Genomic DNA, 24,200 nt, shown 5'->3' on the forward strand with positions numbered 1-24,200 from the left:
CAACTCTTCTTGATTTTCTGTTTTCCTTTTGACCACAATTCAATCCTTGCTTTATTCTAAGAAGACTCTGGTATTTATCTCTACTGTAAAGCATCTCAACAAAAAATGAGTCTAGTCTGGATGATACATTTCAGGAGAAATCTAATACAACATACAGACAGGTTGAAGTCTTTTGAGAAAACGACATTTTTATATTACCTGTTCTGTGTACATGTAAGCAAAAATAAGGGTATTTTGAAATTGTAAAAAAAGAGGAATTTTACCTAATTCATTAAATTCTTCCTGTAAAATAAAATAATAACATATATATATATATATATATATATATATATATATATATATATATATATATATATATATATATTTACTAAGTAAATCATAGATTGTGTGCTCTATGAGGCTTATGAAAATATATTATGAATATATAATTGCTAGTAGTGCTGAATAATAACAATTAACACTGTGCATTGACACACTGGAAGTGATTCCTTCTCCACTTGCTTATTGGAACTGCCATTTTTAGCTGGAATTCTAACTATTCTCCAAAGATATTTTTGCAGGGGACCTGAGCTACTGGCTTCATGTTTGGTGTACGGTTGCTTTTCTTTGTTTTAGTGGATGAAAAATCTTCTATAGGTCAGATCAAGCTTTTATTTTTCATACATTCAGTGAACATACTCACAGGTCTTTCTCTGTAGTTGAAACCCAGACATAACATGACTGAAAAGAATATTGGGGGAATGTAATATGTTTCGTTAGAACAAAAAACATTCGCAAAGTCCATTGCGGATGTTAGCGACCATGTTTGTATCCTTTTTGAACAATTACAGACCTTAACGACTTCCTTGCAAAGTTTGGGACCAAATAGCTTTTGTGAACATTCACAGAGTATGTAATAAAACATAGCAATCGCAAAGCGTATTTTGCAACTAAATGTATAACAAAACTCCAGAGCAGGTGTTGAGACTAACTTTTGCTTAGCAATGTAATATTCTCAAGTGAATGATTTAACATTGCGAGCATCGCTAAAGGTTCACAAAAACGCCATTTTAAACATTGCTTGTGATTTTAAATTACATTCCCACTTATTTCTCTGTATGATTATTTTATTTTATTTTTTTTGCTTTATTTGCAACACTGTTGCTTGGAGCTATTACCAAAAGCCAGTGCTTCATCTCCCTGGGCCTCATGATTAAAATAATGCCCGCAGGGTAAAAACATTGTGACATGTTTATATGATTATTTTTTCATTTATTTTGTGTGGTTTAACCTAAGTTTTATTAGACACAAGCATGAGCCACAAACTTGATTGTACAATTTATTATAGAATTTGACTTCCATTCATGATTGGACTAAATTTTTCAGTAGAGCATACCAGATTAGGTGACTTTTTTCTACATAACTGAAAGGTCTGTGTGACATTTGCATTTTCTCGTGCAAGTATGCTGAAATAATGCATGTTTCTTTCACTGTGTTTTCCTCATAGAGGTTTGGGATTTTGACCTATAGCTGAAAAGAGAAAGTGACAGGATTCTTGACTTCACCAAGATTGATTGGAATTATAGCATTGTTCTGTGATTTATTAAGGAGAAGTAATGTAAAAAAAATACTGGTAAATGCAGATCATCTCAAGAATCTCACTCAAATCACAAATAGTTATCTAAATCTACAGAGGTAACCTAATAAACACTTACAAGTTTGGAAAAAAAAGGCTATTATTGTTTCCATTATCTGGGGAATGCATGGCATCAGGAATAAGTGCAAAAAAAAAGAAAGAAGATCACAAAGACATGCCAGAGCTCCAACATATCACCTTTAATTTGTTTTTACAGATGTCTAATTCATCTTTGCATCCTCCATATGCGTTTGATATTGGATACGAAGTGGCATAAGTCTATTTTTCTATTGTATAGATGTGTTTCTTTATTGTACCATGGACGTGATGAACCTGTTTAAATAGTTGTAGTATAACCTCTATGTGGTATGTCCTTCTAACATTTTCCAGGATGAATCAAAATACTAATACTCTAAGTCAGGTCCAACAAATGATCTTTAAAGTGGCATCATTATCTCTGTCTACCTGCTGCTATAATTTTTCACTATACATCTTGGCAACATGCTGTCATTTCCCCATGTCTCATTGCTGGTCTAATTTAAGTCAACCTAAATCCCATGAATGCCATTGAGGTCACAAGCATTTTGGAACCCATTGTTTTTGAAACCAGGTCCCAAGCCGTGAAGTAAGATGGGCTTTTGTTTATTACAGGCAATGAATATTTTGTCTCTAGCAGCAGAAGAAAAAAACAATCATATATTTTATTGCATTTTACCTATTACATTATGTACATACTGTACATTTAACTGCAGTTTGAATCTACTTTGCATAGTATATACATTAAATGTGAAAATATTAAGGGATTGATGTACCAAGTAACCCCTGAGCAGCAATGATAGTTACCTCTCAGTAAAACATTATAGAGGGTTTCAAGGTGATAAACGCTACCATCCAATACATCATAATGGTGATTGATTGCTCAGAACAGTCTAACACATTTTAATGAACTGACACATTAGTTTTATTATTATTTTCATATACATCCTTAATTAAATAATTTTTGCAGTATCTACTATTTTGTAATGATTAGATACTATGACACTTACCAAGGGGGCCATTCAGGGCTGATTTACTAACTTTTTGTGGGTTATTTATTAAAGATTGAGTTTGTGAAGTTTGTGAGGTTTTTTATTCCTCAAATAAACTCACATTGAATGTTTTCTAATTTATGAAAAAAACTCAAATGTAAAAAACTCAAATCAGTGCATTCAGGGGGAAAAAAACAAATACTCAAATTTATCTAGTTTTTGCAGAATTGCTTGAATTTATTAAGTTTTCGAACGCAAACCACAGAAAAAACCCTGAGCATCATGAAGGCTACAAACATCTTCATATACTTCAAGGGACCTCTGCCATTGACTTCTACATGACCTCGACAGGTTTAAGCTGGAGTATTTCCAGCGTCAAGGCTTTTTTAATACCCGAAAAATTTAAGTTTTTACTGAAAGCTGCCCTTGGAAATTTTTTTGGGGAAAACACAACTCGCTCTTTAATAAATAATGCCCTAAAAGTCAATTGTTTTAGTGCAGAGTATGTAATTGCATTCTCTACTTTAGCAATGTGGCCCACTTTGATCCACTGTGATGCAAAAAAATGTAAGCACTGGAGGGCCACATTAGGGTTGCTGCCTAGAGGTCAAAAAGGCAAATGCTGGCGACAATTTGCCAGCGTTATCGCCCACAAGGACATTGACAATTTACTAATGGGCACAGGTGCCAATTTGCTAGTGAAAGAGATAGGCATTAGGGCTCATTCGAACTCTATCGCCAGGCGACAATTCACTCCGGTGAATGGCCGTTACTTCACAAATTCACTAAAATGCGGATTTTACTGAACGTTACCTCTTTTGCACTTCGCCAGCTCTGACAAGGCGAAGTGCAATGGAGTACATAGATCTTCCTCAATCTTCTGTCACTTACATGGAAAAAGTATCAAAGTTCAAAAAACGCAGACGTCTTTTCCTTTTTTCAGAGTGATAGCCTGCAAAAGTCCTAAAAAATTTTTTGTGGGTAACTGGTACCAACTCTATTTTCTTATTAAGGTTCCCTGGACATGTGTAATTAACTGTGGAAATGTAATGTATTTGCTGCAACATATAACATAAAGACGTCCAATCAACTTTAAATTTCTCACCGTATGCAAATTAATCTGAGCGCAAGATCTATAGCGACTTTTCTCTAGGCAGAAATGAACGCTAGTGTACCTTCACTTTGAAATGCTCGCAATGCCGAAGTACTGTTAGCGAAATGTCACCAGGGTTCGACGCCCGGGAGGAAACTCTGCATTTTAGTGAATTGCCATTGTCTGAGCGAATTTTCACCTGGCAAAGTTTGGCCCTGGGTACGAAGTCACAGGTTATTAAATCTGCCCCAAAGCTTCTCTAGGCTTTAGTTTTTCATTCCAACCAGGACACTGTATTTATACAATTTTTTATACAAATTAGAAGGGTTAATACTAAGGGGCGAATTTCGAAGTGCGACCATCGAATAAGTTAGTTCGACATTCGAAGTCTAAGATCGTATTTCGAATCAAACATTTCGAATGATTTAATCTTATGATCATACGATTTCACTTCGACTTTTAAAAACTTCTAGGAGGCCCCCATAGGCTAATATAGCAATTCAGCAGGTTTAAGGTGGCGAAGTGTCGAGACAGTACTTCGATGGTCAAATAGTCAAAGCATTTTCACTTCGTTTCGAAGTCGAATTTGGCATATTCGATGGTTGAAGTACCCAAAAATTACTTCAAAATTCAAAGTTTTTGAATTTGAATATTCACTTCGAATTCATTTCGACCCCTCCACTATGCATGGAGTTTATATGTGCATAGAATGGTCCAAAGTTTCTCTCACTGTCCAAAAAGTTACTGATTAAATGGTTAAATAGATTAAATGGCTTCCAGTCAAATCAACCCTACAGCACCACTGCCACTGAATGTGGTGTAAAGAGTCTGGACAATAACTTAGAGTTTTTATTGCTGATTATATATTGATGAGCAACATTTTTTGCTTGTAAAAAAATGCCCATTGACTCCAATGAATAAAAAAATTGTTGCAAATCAAAAAAATTGTTGCCATTGATTTCCATGCATTTACAAATTTGCAAATATATGGCAGCTAAATGGGAAAAAGCCCAATAGTAACCACTGCAATGAAGAAGGAAAAATAACAAAATTGAGCTTTTTCATACATATAAATGTATGTCAAAATAAAATAAAATGTGACTATAAATCATGATCTTCGTGTCGTGGCATGACTTCCACTGTTTCCAAAGTAGACACACAAAACATGCTTTTTTTCCCCCTCACAATTTCATTAACATTTTATTTTTCTTTACAGGATTTATTGCAAATATTTGACATATGAATTCTGTACTTGACTGACATTTATAATTGTTGAATCAATAACAACTGGTATTTTTACAGAGTAAATTCAATATTTCAGGGTCAGGGGAAGCAAAACCTCATTAAAGTCATGAGGACCAATCATTCCAGTTTAAGAATTTTATAATTATGTTGTTATCAACTTTTTATTTAAGACTGCTTTATTTGGAAATAAAGATCTGTACTGAACTTGGTGTCATTGGCATCAGGCTTGCAGAGTATATGACATTCAGAAATGGTTAAGCAGATGTTTGTACTTTTATATTTATCAGAATTTATTCTAAGTAATGCATATTTTTGGATTGCTATTTTTTTTTAATTATCATAATGTACAGCTTGCTATTTATAAACACTACACCATGCTGCTCTTTTTCAGGCTGAAAATCACTGAACATCATTTTTGATTTTTGTATTAATCAGGAAAAATTAAATCCAAGGTCTAGCACATTGGGGGCCCACTGGGTTCCAAACTCCGTGGCCAGCCACGTGCATGTGTGAACGCGGGGCAGCCACGTGCATGCACACAATCCAGAGCAGTGCCGCACATATCTTTCTTTTAGGTCGATCGGGGGAGTGGGTCAGCCGGCATGGCCAGTCCAAGCCTGATTGAATCTATTCTAGTGTTTGCAAAGAGGATATTTGATTCCCAGAGCTCAGATTAACTCCACCCCATTGATAATTAACTGTGTTTATCCAATTATCTACCCCACAGGAACTATACCTGGAGTAGCTTCAAGTTTCCTCTTTGCCCTGTTCAGTTTATGAAAAACATAGAAGCCAGATTATCAAAAATGTAATTTTCAAGTTTTTTCTAGAAAAAAAAACGCAAGAATGTATGTTTACTGCTTATTTATTTAAAAACTCCAATTTCAAAAACTTCATGTAAAAACATGAAAAAACAACTTTAAGAGTGAATTGTCATTGTACCTAGCCAAATTTTGACACAATCACCAAAACTCAAATTACTTGTTATAGCTTGAATTTTGCTAATACAACCCCCATTGATTCATACATGATCTGTGCTTTAGACTGCACATATTTTTGTGCTTAATAAATTTCAAAATTTGAATTCTTGATTTTTGATGCAAAATAAACTTTAATTGTTGTAAAAAGTCAGTTTTGATAAATATGCCCCATAGTTTTTTTGTGATTAAAGCAAGAGGCAAAAAAGTATGTCCCACACATACAAAACATATGTCCAGCACTATTCAATGAGCTCATGTTGAACAAAGGGCTATACTGTCCTTTTACTTGTATTTATTTAGAATTTTTAAATGTTTATGTACAGTATTTTACAAAACCATTATTCAGGCATTGTGGCATTATAATAATAATTTCTAATAAATGCTACATTTAGAGATAATGATAGGGTTTCTTTCCCCTTCAACTGAATTTATTGTAAAACTATTTGAGGGAGCTGCTAATATCAAACTATTAAAATGTAAAATGCAGTCAAGAAACCCAGTTGCCCAAAGTCTGTTATATTTGAAATATTCTGTATATTTAAAAAGTGACATAAACTAATGTAAAAAAAAAAAAAAAAAAAAGCTAATTTTAGTGAGGAGAAAAAGCAAAATTTCACTTCAGTACCACATTTTTTTGAGAAAACAAAACACAGGGCAAAATTCTAGTACTGAATTCATAAACATTTTAACCATTGATAAAACTTTTGCTGCAAAACTGTACTGGCACAAAAGTTTAGTCATCCCTAGTCAGTGTTTTTAAAACAAACACCCAAGAGCACATTTACTTACCTGCGAAAATTCGCCATCGCTGGCTGCGATCGCAACACTTCGCCAGGCGTAAATTTGCCTGGACAATGTTAATTCACAAAGATCCGAAGTTGAGCACAGGGTACCAAACGCTTGTGAAGTTGCGCTAGCAAAAATACGATCAGCAGCTCGAAGTTACGCTAGCGTTGGCTAATTTGCATACGGCGTGCAGTTAAAGTCCAATGGCCGTATGTGCTGCAACAAATACATTACACTACACAAGGCCAGGGAACCTTAATAAAATTAGATAGAGTTGTAATAATGCCCTACACATGTGCCCACAGTATAGTTTAGGTGCCATATGTAATCAAATGTAGGGGGAGGAGGAGGGTACCCCAAAAAAAATGATGATCTTTTTCAGCCTATCACCCTGTAAAAAGGAAAAGACGCCAGCATTTTTTGGGACTTAGAAAAATTTTCAACAAAATTTCAAGTAAGTCCTATCTACTCCATTGCACTTCGCTTGGTCTGAGGTGGTGAAGGCAAGTCTGGCGGTAGAAGTAACGGTCAGTAAAATCAAAAATGTATTGAATCCGCGTAGTAACGCTCTTTCACCAGCGTTAGCCACTTCGCCCTTTAGTAAATTTGCCCCCTGGTTGTTGGGTCGAAGTTGCACTTATCCATGTTTAGATTGTAGTGAATTTGCTAGGTATTAATAAGCCTTTTTTCTATAAAACAACAGCAATCGTTGACATTGCCACCACCATGCTTGGCCATGCTGAAACACTAATGCAGTACGCAGGCACTATCCATTTATGAATTGTTCAAATAAACTGCAGCTGGATCTAAATCTTTCATATTTGGAAAATTATTTCCTAAACTGCTCAACTCTTCATGTTCTAGGCAATCCTAATGCATTTTGTCTTCACTCTACCTGCCTATCCTTAACCTACCTCATGTGTGACGATATCTTTTCTGTGGAAAGGAAGTGAAAAGGGAAATTTTAGAATAAAAGAGATATGTTTAAGGTTCTGCATGTGCAAAAATGTAGAAACATTTGAAATTAAAGAAAAAGAAATTTATCACCCATATTCCTTAAAATTCAATTTTAAAAAAATCTTGTACTGAATGCATAATCAGATCAGATATACTGTTTGCTTTTCATTTTTCTTAAAATCATCTTTATACATACACCATAATTAAATACAGATAATATTTACTACACGGTAGGTGTTGGCAGAGACCTAATTTTATGGTTTAGTCGGCACCAACCATGCTTGATTAATCTTTAATTATATAAATACCTACACATTAGAAATGAAGAAAATATAATTTTCATTTACTATTAGCATGTTATTATTTTCCATCAAATGCAATAATCTTTCACATTAAGATTAAGCAACTGATTCTCATTGCTATGGATGAAATTTTTCAAGCACTTCAGCACATTTGTTTATTCTGTTTCAGGATTAAATAGTTTCATATTGCATTGCCTATATAAGGAATCATTTCACTATATTATGTAGCAAATGGTTAATTATAGATTAAATATTTCTATACATCCCATTAATATTTCAAAAGCTAGGAATAAAACAAAATCAGTGTAGATTGGACAACAGTTTAAGGGGTTATATTATCGGAAGAGTTTTAAGCTCTTTTTTTAACTATTAGCAGCCACATATATTTCTTTGTAGGCCAGATTGATACCTGTACCCTTTGCTTTATTTTCATTATTGCCTGCCATGAAACTTACAATGTCCTTTTTAATGAGGGACAAGATAGAACTTACTTGGTTTACAGTACTGGTATGGGATCTGTTATCCAAAAACCTGTTATCTGTTATTATGGATCCATCTCCCATAGACTCCAAAATGCTATAATAATAAAACAGTACCTTGTATTCGATCCAAACTAAAATATAATTAATCTTTATTGGAAGAAAAAACTGCCTATTGGGTTTATTTGATATTTACATGATTTTCTAGTAAACGTAAGGTATGAAGATCCGATTTCCAAAAAGATTTGTTATCTGTAAAACCCCAGGTCCAGAGCATTCTGGATAACAGGTCCCATACCTGTACTCACTTACTAGGGTCAATGAGGCTCATTTAAGATTGCAAGTACAAAGTGCAATTCTGAATGGTGGAATGTTTTTCCTCCATTATCTCCAATGTTTTTAAATTCCTGGAATTGTGCGTATGTATTTTTTTACTTAATTGCGCTTAAAATTGTCATTGTGGGGATTGTTTCATTTCCACATCTTGGTGTAACAAAGACATTTGCTCATATTACATTGTGGAGAGAGTGTGTTGCACCTATTGATCCAGTCTGCATTGTAGAGTGGAATAGACAAATGTATATATACCTATATTTATCCCTCAAAACTAAATATATACCTAAACTGAGGAGGACTAACATCCCATTGTGGCATACAGGGTGAAGATCAATCTCGATGGATTAGATGTGGGGTTAATACAAATCCGTCAGGGTAAAGAGCACTTGAACCTAAAAGAGAAACATTTTTTGATTGATTCCTTTAACCTGGATACACTTCAGTTTTCAACAGACCTTATACTACAGCCAATTGGCTGAATGGTCATGGTCAATATCTACTGAACACTTTCCTTGATCTCTTAACTACTGCTAATTTCTGCTTTGCCACTTGTCCCAAATGCATTGATAGTAGCAACCAATACACCAGACTATTAGATATGATTTTTGAGCAATCATATCTGATTATCTTTGAATAATGTTCAAGGGACAACACACATAATGATAAATTATTCTTACTATTTGCTTCATAAGCACAATTTTAGATCTCTGCTATTCTTTAATAATCCCTCCTTCTTTAAATACAAACACTGGGATCCATAGAGGTGCATTATACAGATATATCTAATGGAGTGTTTTGTTTTTTTTAACCACAAGAAAAGTCCCGCCCCCCATAAAATAATTTAGTTGCTAAATTTATTTTCTCTGTCTTCTTGGAAAAAATATACCAGTCCAGGTACTTTCTAAAGCCATGCTACACTGCCACCTTATCTGTATCTTGTAGGTATCCCTCACTAGATTATGGGGCTGGGTTATTAATATTCGAATATCAAAAAATTGCTGCAAAAAATCTCTGTGTAGGTTGTTTTTTTTTTCAAGCCATAAAATATATTTTTATCATGGAAATCTCACCACCTAAAACCTGGTGAGTTGCTGTAGACATCAAGCTGTCAGCATTCTAAAATGTTATTGTTCTTTTAATCCCAATTGCAGCATTTTTTTAGTCTACTGTTCAAGTGCAAGTCTAATATGCAGATTTATTAAAATGGGCAAGAGATTACTTAAAAAGGTCTGAGTTAATAAAGCAAGTGTTTTTTTCCCTGGACAAGTGAGTTTTTAACAAACATAAAAAGCTTGCCATTTTTTAAGCACTCACTTTTTAAAATAAAAATTGTCCATTGACAGTAATCGATAGCAAAAAAACCTAGTTCAGGAAGGTACTTGCATTTTTAGTAATCTTTCGCCCAGACATACTGCCACCCTACCCCAGTGAATTTAGCTTTCTTTGCCCTTCAATAAAAATACAAACACACACAGTCTCTTGTTCACACACAAATTCTCTAAAATACCTTTATGATTAATCTAGAAAACCAGAGCTGATAAAAACAAGTGTTGCAGAAGTCTATACGTGTCTTGACAATAAGCAAAAATATTTTTTCATGGATCTTTACTGTTCTTCCATGTCCAAAGTAATATACAGTATATCCCCTTTGCAATGACACAGAAAGTTTTCACAGTCTTAAAAGTTGATGGATTGGTCTAATTATGCTTGATAACTCATAATTCAGATAAAAAAGAACTGTGGAACAAGATTGCGCTTTTCCTGAATGGGCAATTTGTTTTATAAAGTCAAGAAATTACAGCTAAGGACGAGAGAAAATAAATCATGAAAAAACTGCTTTACTATTGATCTTCTGCTAGATGTATCTGCCAGAATGCTCTCTCTTAGTTTTATGTACTTGAACTCATATTTTTGTAACCCTTTCAGTGCTTAAAAGCCTATAAGTAGGACAGAGCTGTAATATACACATACACATTCCAAACAATTATGGTTAAATATGGTTAGGTGTCTGTTGCTTTATAAAGCATTATAAAATATGAATTATAATAGGAGAATTCTATGAAAACTTTTACATTCAAATATAATAGATATGACTAGTGATGGGCGAATTTGCGCCGTTTCGCTTCGCCGAAAAATTCGCTAATTTCGTGCGAAATTCGTGAAATGGCGAAAAATTCACGAAACGGCACCGGCGTCTCGTTTTTGACGCCGGCGTCCGTTTTTGGGAAAAAATTTTTTTGACGCCGGCGAATTTTTGCCGCGAATTTTTGCGGGCGTTTTGCGAATTTATTCGCTCGGCGCGAATCGCGCAAATTCGCCGCGAATTCGTGCCTGGCGAATAAATTCGCCCATCACTAGATATGACATCCAACCATTTAAAAAATTCTGTATCAACTGTTTTCTTGCAATCCTTTTCACTGCCAATGCATTGGGAACAGTTATGTACAGTTGTTTTCTTGAGTTATTAAAATATATATTTATACATTAGCGAACACAAGAATGGTGGATATACTGTGCTAACATTTTAAAACCATTGTGTATGCTGTCCTCTCCTCTGGCAGCCTACAGGAGGCTTTGTAATAGTTGAGTTAAAAAAAAAGACAGTACATCAAGTAACATCAGTTGTAGAAGAAAGTTAAAAAACACTTTGGAAGCTATCTCCAATATCTCATTAGTACCTGAATATGCAATGTACTAAAGGTATTAATATCAATATACATATTAAAATGCATCCAACCATATCTTGAAAACAAATAGCCTTCTTAAGTAGATCAGTAAAGAATTGCAGTTCCCCCTAATTCTACGATCTACTGATATGACTAATCAAACTGTTTGGACAATAATGTGTACAGCCAAGGTCCATTATTATTTGTCCAGAACTAACCAGTTGTCCTGAACCTTGGCCCCTGGTCTATCCAGGAGTGTAGAAATGACTTAAGTTTAACAATAGGTAAACTTATATTTAACCCCATATTCTTAGAACATGGAGTACCTCACTAGAAACCAAAGATAGTTTGGGATGCTGCTGCAGAAGAAAACTACATGAATTTCTATACTGGTGCAGTTGAAGTAGTTGGGTGGCTACTGGTATGGACCATTCAGAAAGACCAATTGAATACCCCATTCCTCAAGTCCAGTGGACTACTGCACTGCACACACTTTCAATAAAATACACATATAAATGTACACTTATTGCTATTTTATTTCTAACTTGCGTGATACTGGATTTAGCATTTCACTTTAATATCAAACAAACAAGTAACTATGAAAAAGGGAAACCGATTAACTGATTAAAAAACAGATTTAATCAGGAATGTGCATTCCTGTATGTAAACAGTGTTTATTGACCCATAGAATTTTACTTGCCAAGATATATTAAACTGCTGACAAGTGAAATGGTACATCTCAACCTGAGAAAAGGTAGTGGTCTTTTATGCTGCCAATACATGTCCCTGGTCACTGGAAACAAGCCAGAAGAAAGAATGGAATAAGCTTCATGATGAGCTGCCCAAAGCTGGCTTGTGTTACGGATCAACCAGAATCCTGCTCCCTTTCCTCCGCCTGCGCTGATGTAACTCACTGGAGTGGCAAATTACATCAGACCTACAGCTGTAACCCGACATTATGATTAATTTGATCAGTAATTTCTCCTGTTTTTCATTTTAATCGGTGCGACTGTTCTGCTGTGACAGGTCTTTCAGATCTAATTAAGATAAATTTCAGAGTAAAAGACTTGGCAGAGTTCTCGAGCAAAATCCAAGCTTTGAGTGTGAAGACCGGAGGCATTAATCAATCAAATTCTAGGGGAAAATATGCAGGGCTTTGACTTCGCAATCAACCTATTAATGCCTAAACAAATTTCATGTTTTGAAAATTGTTTAGACCTTTTCCCTAAATTTTGTGTATGATTATATGTGCATGATCACAGCCCAGTGCAACAGGAACAAATAGCCAAAAGAGTTTAAGACTCCTCTCACAGAACATGTATTTCCAATTGATTTCTTGTAAAAACAAACACATATACGAATTTTACCCATACCCACTGGTCTGCAAAATACAGACTAAGGAAGTGAATTTGAACATTTTTTAAACTACTTTAGTGCTTGAGAACATCTGAATTTGATAGTATTGCACAGAAGACTAACACTAATGTCAGACAAACATGACTAGCAACTAACAATATTAGTTGTTTGTTTGTGTGCGTTGCCTTATATAGTTTTCTAGCTCTGACACATTTTACTAAACAGTAGGAAAGATAATGAGGGTTGTGTAATAAAAGGTGCAAATATTACTATAGGTCTAATCACCTAAAACAACTTTTAGCTAGTAGTGTTTATTTGGTCAAAGCAAAGCTATTACTGCAACAGGGCAGTAAGTTCATAGGTGCATTAAAAGTATAACTGTATTGCAGCTAATGTCAGGACATACTGTATATTGTCCTCAAAGATGCGATTCTACCAATTTCTATGTGCTGCAGGTACCATACAGTCCATGTGTGACAGTGTTATTTTGCCAAATTACTTAACAATCCCATTTAGAATGCTCAAAATATGTAGTCCAGTTTGCTGCAAGTTGCATAGATTGATGGCACAGACTAGAGGGGGTGTTTCAAACTACTGTATAAACTAAAATTTATGCCAAAATTGCATTCCTAGATCTATAAGCAACATCATTTAGTGTGAGCCATAACTTACCTGTGCTAAATGGCTTGGGTATGTTAATATTCTACATGGAGTTCTAATATTATAAATAAATAGATATACACACACACATACATTTTTGCTACCTTCTACCATGCCAACAACTCTTATCATCTGTCTTTCATGTTTCCTTTATTTTCCATAAAACAGTTCAAGGGGAATCATATATAAATCCACGGGATGATTGATAAATGCTTTAAATTATTAGTAGTTATCATCATATATTTAATAAAATACATGTATCTGTGAATTTATCTGTTTTGTTCCCAGTTGCAACCAACACACTCATATTGTGAGTCGCTGACATATATCATCTGCTGGCTGATTCCAGCATGAGTCACCATTCGCAAACCCACTACTGATAACATGCTTACGTTGTTTTCCAGTAGGAAAATGCTAGGTAGAGGAAAAAAGGCCAACTAGGAGAAAAAAAATGTATAAAACCTGTTTTGAAATATATATAATTATTAAACATCGACCAGAGCCTCCATATATGTTTATACTGTATCAGTGACGGATGCCATTTAAGCATGGGGTGCCTTGGGAATCACATGTAATATGTCTAGATGCACCCTTGGTTTTTGCAAGCAAAAGCAAAATGCACAGGACATGCTCATTACAGATTGATTAAACTGTTGGATTTGCTTCTCTTTGTGGGACATAATTATCAAAGTGTTAAATAGATAATTTGCCAGAAGAGAACTCCAAAGAACCCAATAATGATATTGTTGTTAATCATGATTTTAACATATTTTGATTCCGCCACATGTTAAAAACACCATTATCATTTCTAAGTAGATGATTGATTAAGACCTATTTTGGTATTGATGAGCGTTTGCTCAATTAGCAGTTAGGCAGGTTATATACAGACATAAAAGGTTAAGCTTGATGGAGGTATGTCTTTTTTCAATATAACTTAATGAGGCTCATTTATAAATACTGGGCAAATTTGCACCTGGGCAGTAACCCATAGAAACCAATCAGTGAGTGGCTTTTTTAAACCACCTGCAGGTTAAGCAATGAGCAAAGCTCTGATTGGTTGCCATGGGATACTGCGCAGATGCAAATTTGCCCAGTGTTTATAAATAAGCCCCACTATGTTACTATGAATTAAGGGTAAGAGAATTCTGGTTCTACTGAGGTTATATGGGGATTCTTCTCATACAACCACTCGATCAGTTCAGCCTTAATATTAATTTTTTCTTGAGATGTCATGTGCTAAAATAAACCACTACTTAAATATTACAGTAGTTGAACTAACAGACAGGTTACAGGTCAATAAAAGTGTACTCCAGAAAAGCCTGCCCTATTTGTTGTAAAAACATTTCATTGAACTGAAAATGAACATTCTTATTTAATAAAAATATGACAAGAAGCATTTTGTGAAGCTCTTTGTACCTTTAGGTGTCTCATTCGTAATATTTGTTCAACCAGCAAAAATTTAGATGCTAGCAAGAGCAACAGTTGCTTTCATTTAATTTCCTTTTGAAAGGAACAACACTGTCGGTATCTTTCTAGAAATAATTATTGTTTTCCTTCCGAATTTTTGAAACCAACAACATCATCAGTTTGAATTACTGTCTTCCCTTGACAATCTTTGAATTACTTTAAAATAATATCCTTCAGACAGGTTCTGAATAATGGAAAAGGATAAAGCCTGCAGATAACACAAAAGAAATCAAAAATTCCTAAATGAAATTTAGACTGTCAGATTTTAATGGGTGTTGTCATGCACTTGGTATCCCAGCAAATTATTACAAGCTGTTGAATGTATAGAAGCATAAATCAACCCTGTTATTAAAATTAACCCCTCCCTTACACTTCTTTTAAAAGGTTGGGTTGTGTGTTTACTGTTTTTCCCTCGTGTTTGTTTTCACTGCCCTGAGTGTGGTTGGTTCTGCAGCACCACTGTAGAAAATTCTGTAAATGTGGAGTTGTCGACTACATTATTTACTGAATAATTACATCGTTAATTTAGGCTGAAAAAACAACATTACATAAAATGCACTCCAGGTTAGTATCTCACTGTATCATTGACTTTCATCAGGAAAAAAAAGCACTTTTAATTCAATATGCTAGTAGATATATTGTGAACTGTAATATCTAACATCAGCTAATTTTTGTGTGTTCCTGGCTTTTCATGATCATTAATATAGTGAACAAAACTGCATACCTGCAGTGGGTTTGGCGGCGTTATAGGGGAAGGAAGGCCATGTCCTGGTGATTGATTGGGCTTTTGAGGAGAACTGGAGTTCCTCTGACATGTAGCCTGTTGGTTTGGACTCTGTGTTGGTGTTTGACTCTGTTGCTGTGACTGTGGTTGCTGATGTTGATTCTGCTGCTGTGCTTGCTGAGGCTGTATTTGCTGGGATGGCTGCTGAGATGATTGCTGATGTTGAACTGTAGATTGTTGTTGCTGATGGTGCTGTTGACCTTGCTGTTGTTGCTGCTGCTGTTGATGATGATGATGATGGTGGTGCTGCAGTTGTTGGAGATGCTGAAGCTGTTGAAGCTGTGTATTTAGGGATGAGGTAGCTGCAGTGAGATAAAATATGTGACTCTGTTTAATGTATTCTCTGTGTGTGATCAGACAATTGATTTTGTTATTAAACACCTACAAATATTTGCTATATTTCTGATCTACTTTATAATGTCAGTGCAGTTATTATAGCCTGCAATTAATATATTTTACTAATGCATCATCATATATTTTATGAAGAATAACATGCTCCAACAAAAATGTAAATAGGAATCCACCTTCATTATATTATATTATATATTAAAAATACAAAGCAAATGGAGGCAGCAGGGCACTCCAAATTCTCAGTGTTGAGAATTAGGTTGTCCACTCTTCTCACCCAGCCCATTTTTCAAGTAATAACTTTTCCCCTAACTTTGCAATTGTAATATAATTATATATTCTCTGCTAGAATGCAGTATATGCTATCTCTAAAAATGAATGTCATTTAAGAAAATCGTAATCTAAACCAGTAGTTAAATATAATCAGTGTTAGCAGCTATGTATAGAGGTGTAAGTACAGGGTTACATCTTTTTTAGATGCAGATGTTACTCTTTACTGCCTCTACTATTTTACAGAAAAGATTTAAGCATTCACTTTCTTTAATGCAATATATATATATATATATATATATATATATATATATATATATATATATATAATGTCATAATTTTAAGTAATTTTCTGTTGACTAAATGAGAAATTGTGAAGAGGACCAATATTTCTTCCCATGCATTAATATGTGGATCTCCCTGTATTTATCTAAAAGCAAGGGGTTATAGAGTTTGAAGGGGCTTGTTATAATAAACTTTATATCTCACTGAAAAATTAACACTGTAGAAATCACTTTGCAAAGATACTACTCCCAGATATAGTGATGGAATAACGTGATCACTGGAATTCACGCACTAAGACATTTTGTACAATAGAGACAAGGCATTTCTGCATAAAAGCATTCAAAAATACTGCAGCAATAATACTGTAGACCGGTTATTTATTCATTCATCTTCTACAGGGAAGTCAAAAAGTACCTAGTGAGATTCCAGTATCCAAAAGATTATCTTGTTGTTGCGAGACTTCACTGTAAAGCAAGCCACATCACTTGCGGTGTAATACTTTATAGACCTACCTTTGCATAAAGGTCTAATGGGGAAAGGTAATAAAAGTCGGTAACAGAAAAACTATTCACAATGTGAAAAGTTATGCCTTTGCACTAACAAATTTTCCTTTGCACAAATTTATTATAGCTTTTGCGAACCGAGAGACTGTTTAGAGACTTTTTCTGACAGTGAAAGAAAGTTTGCGAATGTTATAGTTTGCGCCAGTGCACAGTGAATGTAATAAAGCTTCTTAATGAAAAACTACTCCAAAAGATTATGAAACCTTTAAGCACTTTTTAAAAGTGTGCACTTAAAATTTGCAAAGAGCAATTAAAATGTTTAATGCAAAATTAAAATTGACAATGCAGTAACAGTTTTAGGAAGAATATTACATTATGAAATGCTATTTTTTATTTTTATTGGTGTATATTGTTTTTCTCATTGCAACTTTAATTCCATTCCCCCATTAGTTTTTCTCCCATGGGGCCTCCTCAGGCCCTGGGTTGGTCTCTAGATAAGTTAATTGAATATCGAAAAAAAATACGTGTGGCCAGATTTCATTTTTGATTTTATTGTTTCCAGCCTGCCAATTTCTTCTATTTTCAGACTGACCTGCATCGGTGTGCACATGTAAAGAGGAAATTCTTACTTATCTATTTCCAAAAAAATGTATGTTGTTTTCCTTGTTTAATAGTTTTATTTAATTTTTTCAATGAACTATTCTGTCTATCTTGTCCCATGAACAGCATTTTACACAAAACGAATAAAGAAAAACGTAAACTGCATTGTAAATTTTAGGCATTGATCAAATATGTGGATGTTACGTTGTTTGTACGATTTCATCTTTTACATTTTAAAAGGCCACATGAATTGCAGGATCAATGAGGAATGAATCTATGTTTAAATTAAATAGTACTTTGCAGTAGCAATTCCTTGGTGGGTAAAAAATCTCCAACATGCAGCAAGTAAATCACACATTTCATGGAAATATTATTGTGTCTTATTGTGTCAATTATACTTTTTGTTATCATTTGATCCTGCAAATCCACAGGATATCTATTTTAACTCCTTTGAAGGTAAGAGAAATTAAGCATGCCCCGGGAATCTAAGAGCTATACTTTTGAGCAGCCAGCATTCAGCACAGTTGTAAAACCTCCCTCTAAATGATATGTCATTTTAACACTTATGTTAAAGGACAATGTGACCAAAAAATAAAATAAAAACAGTCTTTAGAAGTATGCAATAAAACCTACGATTCTGTTTCTAAACAGCATTAAGAAAGTCCAAGCAACCTACGACAAGCAAAATGACCTGATAACCTGAGATATGCTGTATTATTTGGCCAGGGCCACATGGATGAATATAACCCTATCTTGGCAGAGAGAGATCCATCAATAGGTTGCTGCGGCAAGCAAGGATATATGACAGTAAGTGTGGTTCTTTGGCATCATTGCTGACACCACACTGCAGTATTACAGTACCATCATTGCTATGGCACCTTAAGATTTCATGTCAAAAGTCAGGGAATACATGCCCTATTTAATTTACTGGATCCTTGGTAAATGTATATAATTTAATAATTTTTAGGTCTGTATGGCATCATCCTCAAGTAACATACCTTGCGTAAGCATATATATATATTTATAATACACAAAAGCCATGAATATCCTGTAAATTATATCCTTATAAACGGTGAGTTCTGATGTCATCAGTTATAAACGTTGAGTTCTGATGTCATTTCTGTCACATGACTCACTGAAACTTGTGTATTATAATAAATAAAGTACCCCCAGCTGCAAAATATGAGGATATTATAAGTTACCTCGGAGTTCCATGACCTGTATAAAAACACTCGGCCTTCGGCCTCGTGTTTTTATATAGGTAAACTTATCTGGCACCAGTGGTCATCTGATTTCAGTAAAAATATTACATAATTATAAGTGCTATAGGGGATATGTCCACTTCCTCGTGTGCCTATTAACATGTGCCATTTAATTTTTATTACTGTGAAAATATTTAGGGGCACATTTATCAAAGGTCGAATATCGAGGGTTAATTAACCCTCGAATTCGACCCTCGAAGTTAAATCCTTCAAATTCGAATATCAAATTCAAAGGATTTAGCGCAAATACTTGGATCAATCGAAGTAAAAATCGTTTGATCGAACGATTCGAATGATTTTAATCTATCAATTGAAGGATTTTTCTTTTATCACAAAAAGCTTAGAATGTGGGATGGTCCCCATAGGCTAACATTGTACCTCGGTAGATTAAAACTGCCGAAGTATGTAGTCAAAGTTTTTTTAAAGAGACAGTACTTTGACTGTCGAATGGTCGATTGGTCAAACGATTTTTAGTTCGAATCGTTTGAATCGAAGTCGAAGGTTGTAGTAGCCTATTCGATGGTCGAAGTACCCAAAAAAAATACTTAGAAATTCAAATATATATTCGAATCCTTCACTTGAGCTTAGTAAATGTGCCCCTTAGTATATATATATGTATATATTGATGGGCGTGGATTTGTTTTGAGAAAATTTGCTGCAACAAAAAAGTTGCTTGTGTAAAAATTATTTTGACGCCCAATGACTTTAATGCATTTGGACAAAAAAGTTGTATATTTAAAAATTGTCGCTCATGTAAAAATTGTTTTACGCATGGGACAGATATGCCCAGCATTATATATTGCATTTTATGCAGTGTTTGTCACCCTGTTGACATATTATTTGAACTGAAAATATGTACACTGCTGAATATACTGTAGTTTTATATAAAACAGATATATATATATATGTGTGTATATATATATATATATATATATATATATATATACACATACATTGCATGACACAATATGGCAAAATAGGGTTTGTGTGTTTAACAGAGAATATCTAAGACAATTTAACCCACTTATCCCATTTAAAGGGATACTGTCATGGGAAAAAAAAATTCCAAAATGAATCAGTTAATAGTGCTGCTCCAGCAGAATTCTGCACTGAAATCCATTTCTTTTGAAATCTGACATGGGGCTAGACATTTTGTCAATTTCCCAGCTGCCCCTGGTCATGTGACTTGTGCCTGCACTTTAGGAGAGAAATGCTTTCTGGCAGGCTGCTGTTTTTCCTTCTCAATGTAACAATGGGGCAAATTCACTAAGATTCGAAGTTGCGCCAGGCGCAACTTCGCCACACTTCGCCGCACTTCACCAGGCGTATTTTCGCCAGCGCTCCGCAAATTCACTAAAATCCGAAGTTGCGCACAGGGGTAGCGTAAGTTTGCGAAGTTGCGCTAGCGTTAATTCGTCAAGCGGAGCAAAGTTTCGCTAGCGATGGTTCATTTGCATACGGCGCCAAATTCAAATTTCAATGGAGGAATACGTAGAATCACTACAAATGCCTAGAAAACCTTCAAAACATCAAATAAAAATTTTATTTTGCCCTACACATGTGCCCACTGTCTAGGTAAGTTGCCATGAGTCAGGAAATGTAGGGGGGAAGGAGGGGAGCCCCAAAATTTTTTTCGATCTTTTTCAGGCTATCACCCATAATGTAGAAAACACGCCAGCGTTTTTTGGGACTTAGAAAAAATTGACTTTTTTTAAAGCAATCCCTATCTACTCTATTGCGCTTCGCCTGGTCTGAGGTGGCGAAGGAAGTCTAGTGTAAAAGGTAGCGTTCAGTACACTGAGCGCGTTAGTGAATTTGCATGGTTACGTCGCTAGCGAAAATTCGCCAGGCGTAAGGGTGCGAAGTAACACTAGCGAAACTACGCCAGCGTTCGTTAGTGAATTTGCGCAGTAACGAAAATGCCAAATGCTAGCGAATTAACGCTAGCGTTCGGCGCTTCGGCGCTTAGTGAATTTGCCCCAATGTGTCTCAGTGAGACATGGGTTTTTACTATTGAGTGTTGTTCTTAGATCTACCAGGCAGTTGTTATCTTGTGTTAGGGAGCTGCTATCTGGTTACCTTCCCATTGTTCTTTTGTTTGGCTGCTGGGGGGGAAAAGGGAGGGGTGTGATATCAATCCAACTTGCAGTACCGCAGTAAAGAGTGATTGAAGTTTATCAGAGCACAAGTCACATGACTTCGGGCAGCTGGGAAATTTACAATATGTCTAGCCCCATGTCAGATTTCAAAATTTAATATAAAAAAATCTGTTTGCTCTTTTGAAAAATGGATTTCAGTGCAGAATTCTGCTGGAGCAGCACTATTAAATGTTCTAAGTAACTTGTTACAATCTCAAGTGGTTTTCTATTAGATTTTAAAAGCTTTTAAAGGTAATAAATTAATAAATTAATTAATAAATTAAAATGGAGAATATTATCAGTTGTTTTGATACTACGTATTTGTATTTTTAACAGGTGTTGTTTTCGTGTGGATTGTATCATATTATGTATTTATTGAATGGCATATGCACAATGGACACTTTGTAACTGAATTTTTGCACATCTGATACTAATTGTATCATGCTTTGGCAACATTGCACAGAACGGCACTTATGAATAAGATTGGACATTAACCCACAAGTAGAAGACATGGAGAAAAGTATCTTTTAAAAGTTTTTTATGGAAAATGTTTTTTAGATTTTTACCTTTAATTGTATCTAATTATCCAAGATTGGATGTTGAAGATCACATGGGTGTGAGGGGTGTGTTTAAAAGGTTCACTGTGTACCTGTAAGTTTACACTTGAGAAAGGGCAACACCTGCCCGAAACATGTCGTGTAAAGCAGCATGAATAATAAATAATCACAAGCGGTTAATCTGCGTCTGAGTGCTCTCCTCTCTTTCAACTTTTAGTGGAAATTTACAATATGTCTAGCCCCATGTCAGATTTTAAAATTTAATATAAAAAAATCTGTTTGCTCTTTTGAAAAATGGATTTCAGTGCAGAATTCTGCTGGAGCAGCACTATTAACTGATTCATTTTGAATTTTTTTTTTTCCCCATGACAATATCCCTTTAACACAGAAAACTGCGTCAGAGCACCCTATCTAATTAAAGCGTTCACCATTTGTGAACAATGGTGCTTTGGTATGCTAATAAAAAGGTTAAATGCATTAAATTAGTTAAAATTACTTTAGATAACAATTAATCCCAAATCATGATGCATTTAACACACAAATCCAAGTGGCTTCATCTGTATCTGGTTGGGCTTTTTGGGGCAAAGATTGGAATCTTTCTTGATTAAAAAAAACTAACATTTTTCGAGATTCATTATACCCAGATTCTGAAAAAAGCCCGAATCAAAAAATCCAGACCTGTCAAGGTCCATTATAAGTCACTGGCAGAGCGCCTGTCCCAATTTGAAGAAGGAAGTTTGGTCATGGTTTTTTAAATAAAATAATGAGGTAAATTCAGAGTTAATACACATCCCCCCCCCAAGTGTATAGCAGGTATGGTCCTTTGCATGTTGCACAAATGTTTTTGTTTGTAAAGGAACAGCTTTAAATGTTAGAAACCTATCTCAAAGGGCACCTGCTAGCCCCAAATTGTTTCCCCCACATAATGAAGTCTTCTCTCTCCCAGTGCAGACGGCTTCTCCCTTGTGGGGACCATTTACGATTGTTTCCCACAACTGGAGTGCTGGTTATATTAACCTGTACTACCTATGTCACACATTCTGCAACATGCAGCTCTAATGCTTAGATTACTCTTCTTCATTATTGACTTAGTTGTTTTTTAGTTGTTTAAAACATAGAAGATAGCAGTTTTATATTACTAAATTAAATTTGGGCTCAGCAGCTTTTTGTTAGAACTTCCATGCTGGTGGCTTTAGGATTAAATTCCTGAGATAAATGAATGGGATTTCTGATAGCACCCACAAATAAGTGAAGGAACATAGAAAGCTATACTGGTTGGAATTTCTTCCCTTTGGTTGTCAGTAGAGTTTTAAAATACTCAGGGGATATAGAAAGCATTATGCATTATGCAGAGTGGTGTCTCAATGATTACTTCACCTGCGTATTCAGGGGGCAGAGAAATCTTTATACATTATGCAGAATGATGCCTCAATAGATACATTACCTGCATAATTAATTAACCCTCGGGCCACCGAGAGAGAGGGCTGCCGAGCTGAACTGCAGTCTTTTACACAGTTAAAAATAGAAAAGTCCTTTTCAAAAGTGTTCAAAAGAGGCAACTTCTTTACGAATAAAAAATATTTTTAGCATGCCACATCAATTGGGAAATAAACTAACAGTTTATATGTTACACTAAGGCAAAAACAAATATGAAGGATGGGTCAGATAACTTTTTGTTCTGCTTGGTAATATAGTTATGTCATATTAGTGATACAAAAGAAAATCAATTTGAAATCATTATTGTTTTTATAAAATTAAAGGTTTACTTTGGAAAACTGCATCAGAGTATATTACTTCATTGTCCACAGAGTTTAATACACAACTGGTAAGAACACATTACCTCCAGTACCCAGAAAACAAATATTGTGACTTCCCTGTTCTATGCCTGTAACACATCTTTCCAGCAATATACTGCTATCTAATATCATTTTTCTTCCTTTCATTGCAACCCAAGATTGTTGACACGTCTTGGATACAGTCACTAAAAATATTTTCCTTGCTAAAAAGGTTAGAAAAACTCCCTGTGGTCACTCTATAGATGCAACACAATAAAGGCAGCTTTAGGTTAAAACAAACTTTTGAAGACAATAAAATGAAAAACACACACAGACAGAAAAACAAATATGGATCCCCTACTGCTTGTAACACCAACATTTTTAGTTTAACATAAGTATCCTTTTAAAAGGACATCAAAGGATAGTAATTGTTTCATAGTTGCATACATTTTGGGGCCTCCTTGAAGGAAGAGTAACACCAAAAAATTAAAGTGTTTTAAAGGAATGACAATATAATTTACTGGTGCCCTGCACTGGTAAACCTGGGGGCAAATTGACTAACCTCCGGAAATTCACCAGCGACGGCTTCGCTCACAGCGCAACACTTCGCCAGGCGTAGATTCGCCAGGACAACGCTAATTCATTAAAATCCAAAGTTGCATCCAGGGCGTGGAATGCTGGTGGAGTTGCGCTAGCATTACTGCGCGA

The 24,200-nt window shown here is 35.0% G+C and overlaps 1 protein-coding gene across 2 annotated transcripts in view; it reads right to left on the minus strand.

Moving 5' to 3' along the window:
• Positions 1-24,200, minus strand: part of pou6f2.L (POU class 6 homeobox 2 L homeolog) — a 191,659-nt gene that overhangs the window by 42,102 nt on the left and 125,357 nt on the right. For both annotated transcript variants that reach the window (XM_018267592.2, XM_041566140.1), the window contains exon 5: positions 15,695-16,056. In XM_018267592.2, coding sequence (XP_018123081.1) covers positions 15,695-16,056 — 362 coding nt within the window. The remainder of the gene's footprint in view (positions 1-15,694; positions 16,057-24,200) is intronic.

This window comes from Xenopus laevis, chromosome 6L (genome assembly GCF_017654675.1).
Source record: "Xenopus laevis strain J_2021 chromosome 6L, Xenopus_laevis_v10.1, whole genome shotgun sequence".
Classification (NCBI taxonomy): Eukaryota; Metazoa; Chordata; class Amphibia; order Anura; family Pipidae; genus Xenopus; species Xenopus laevis.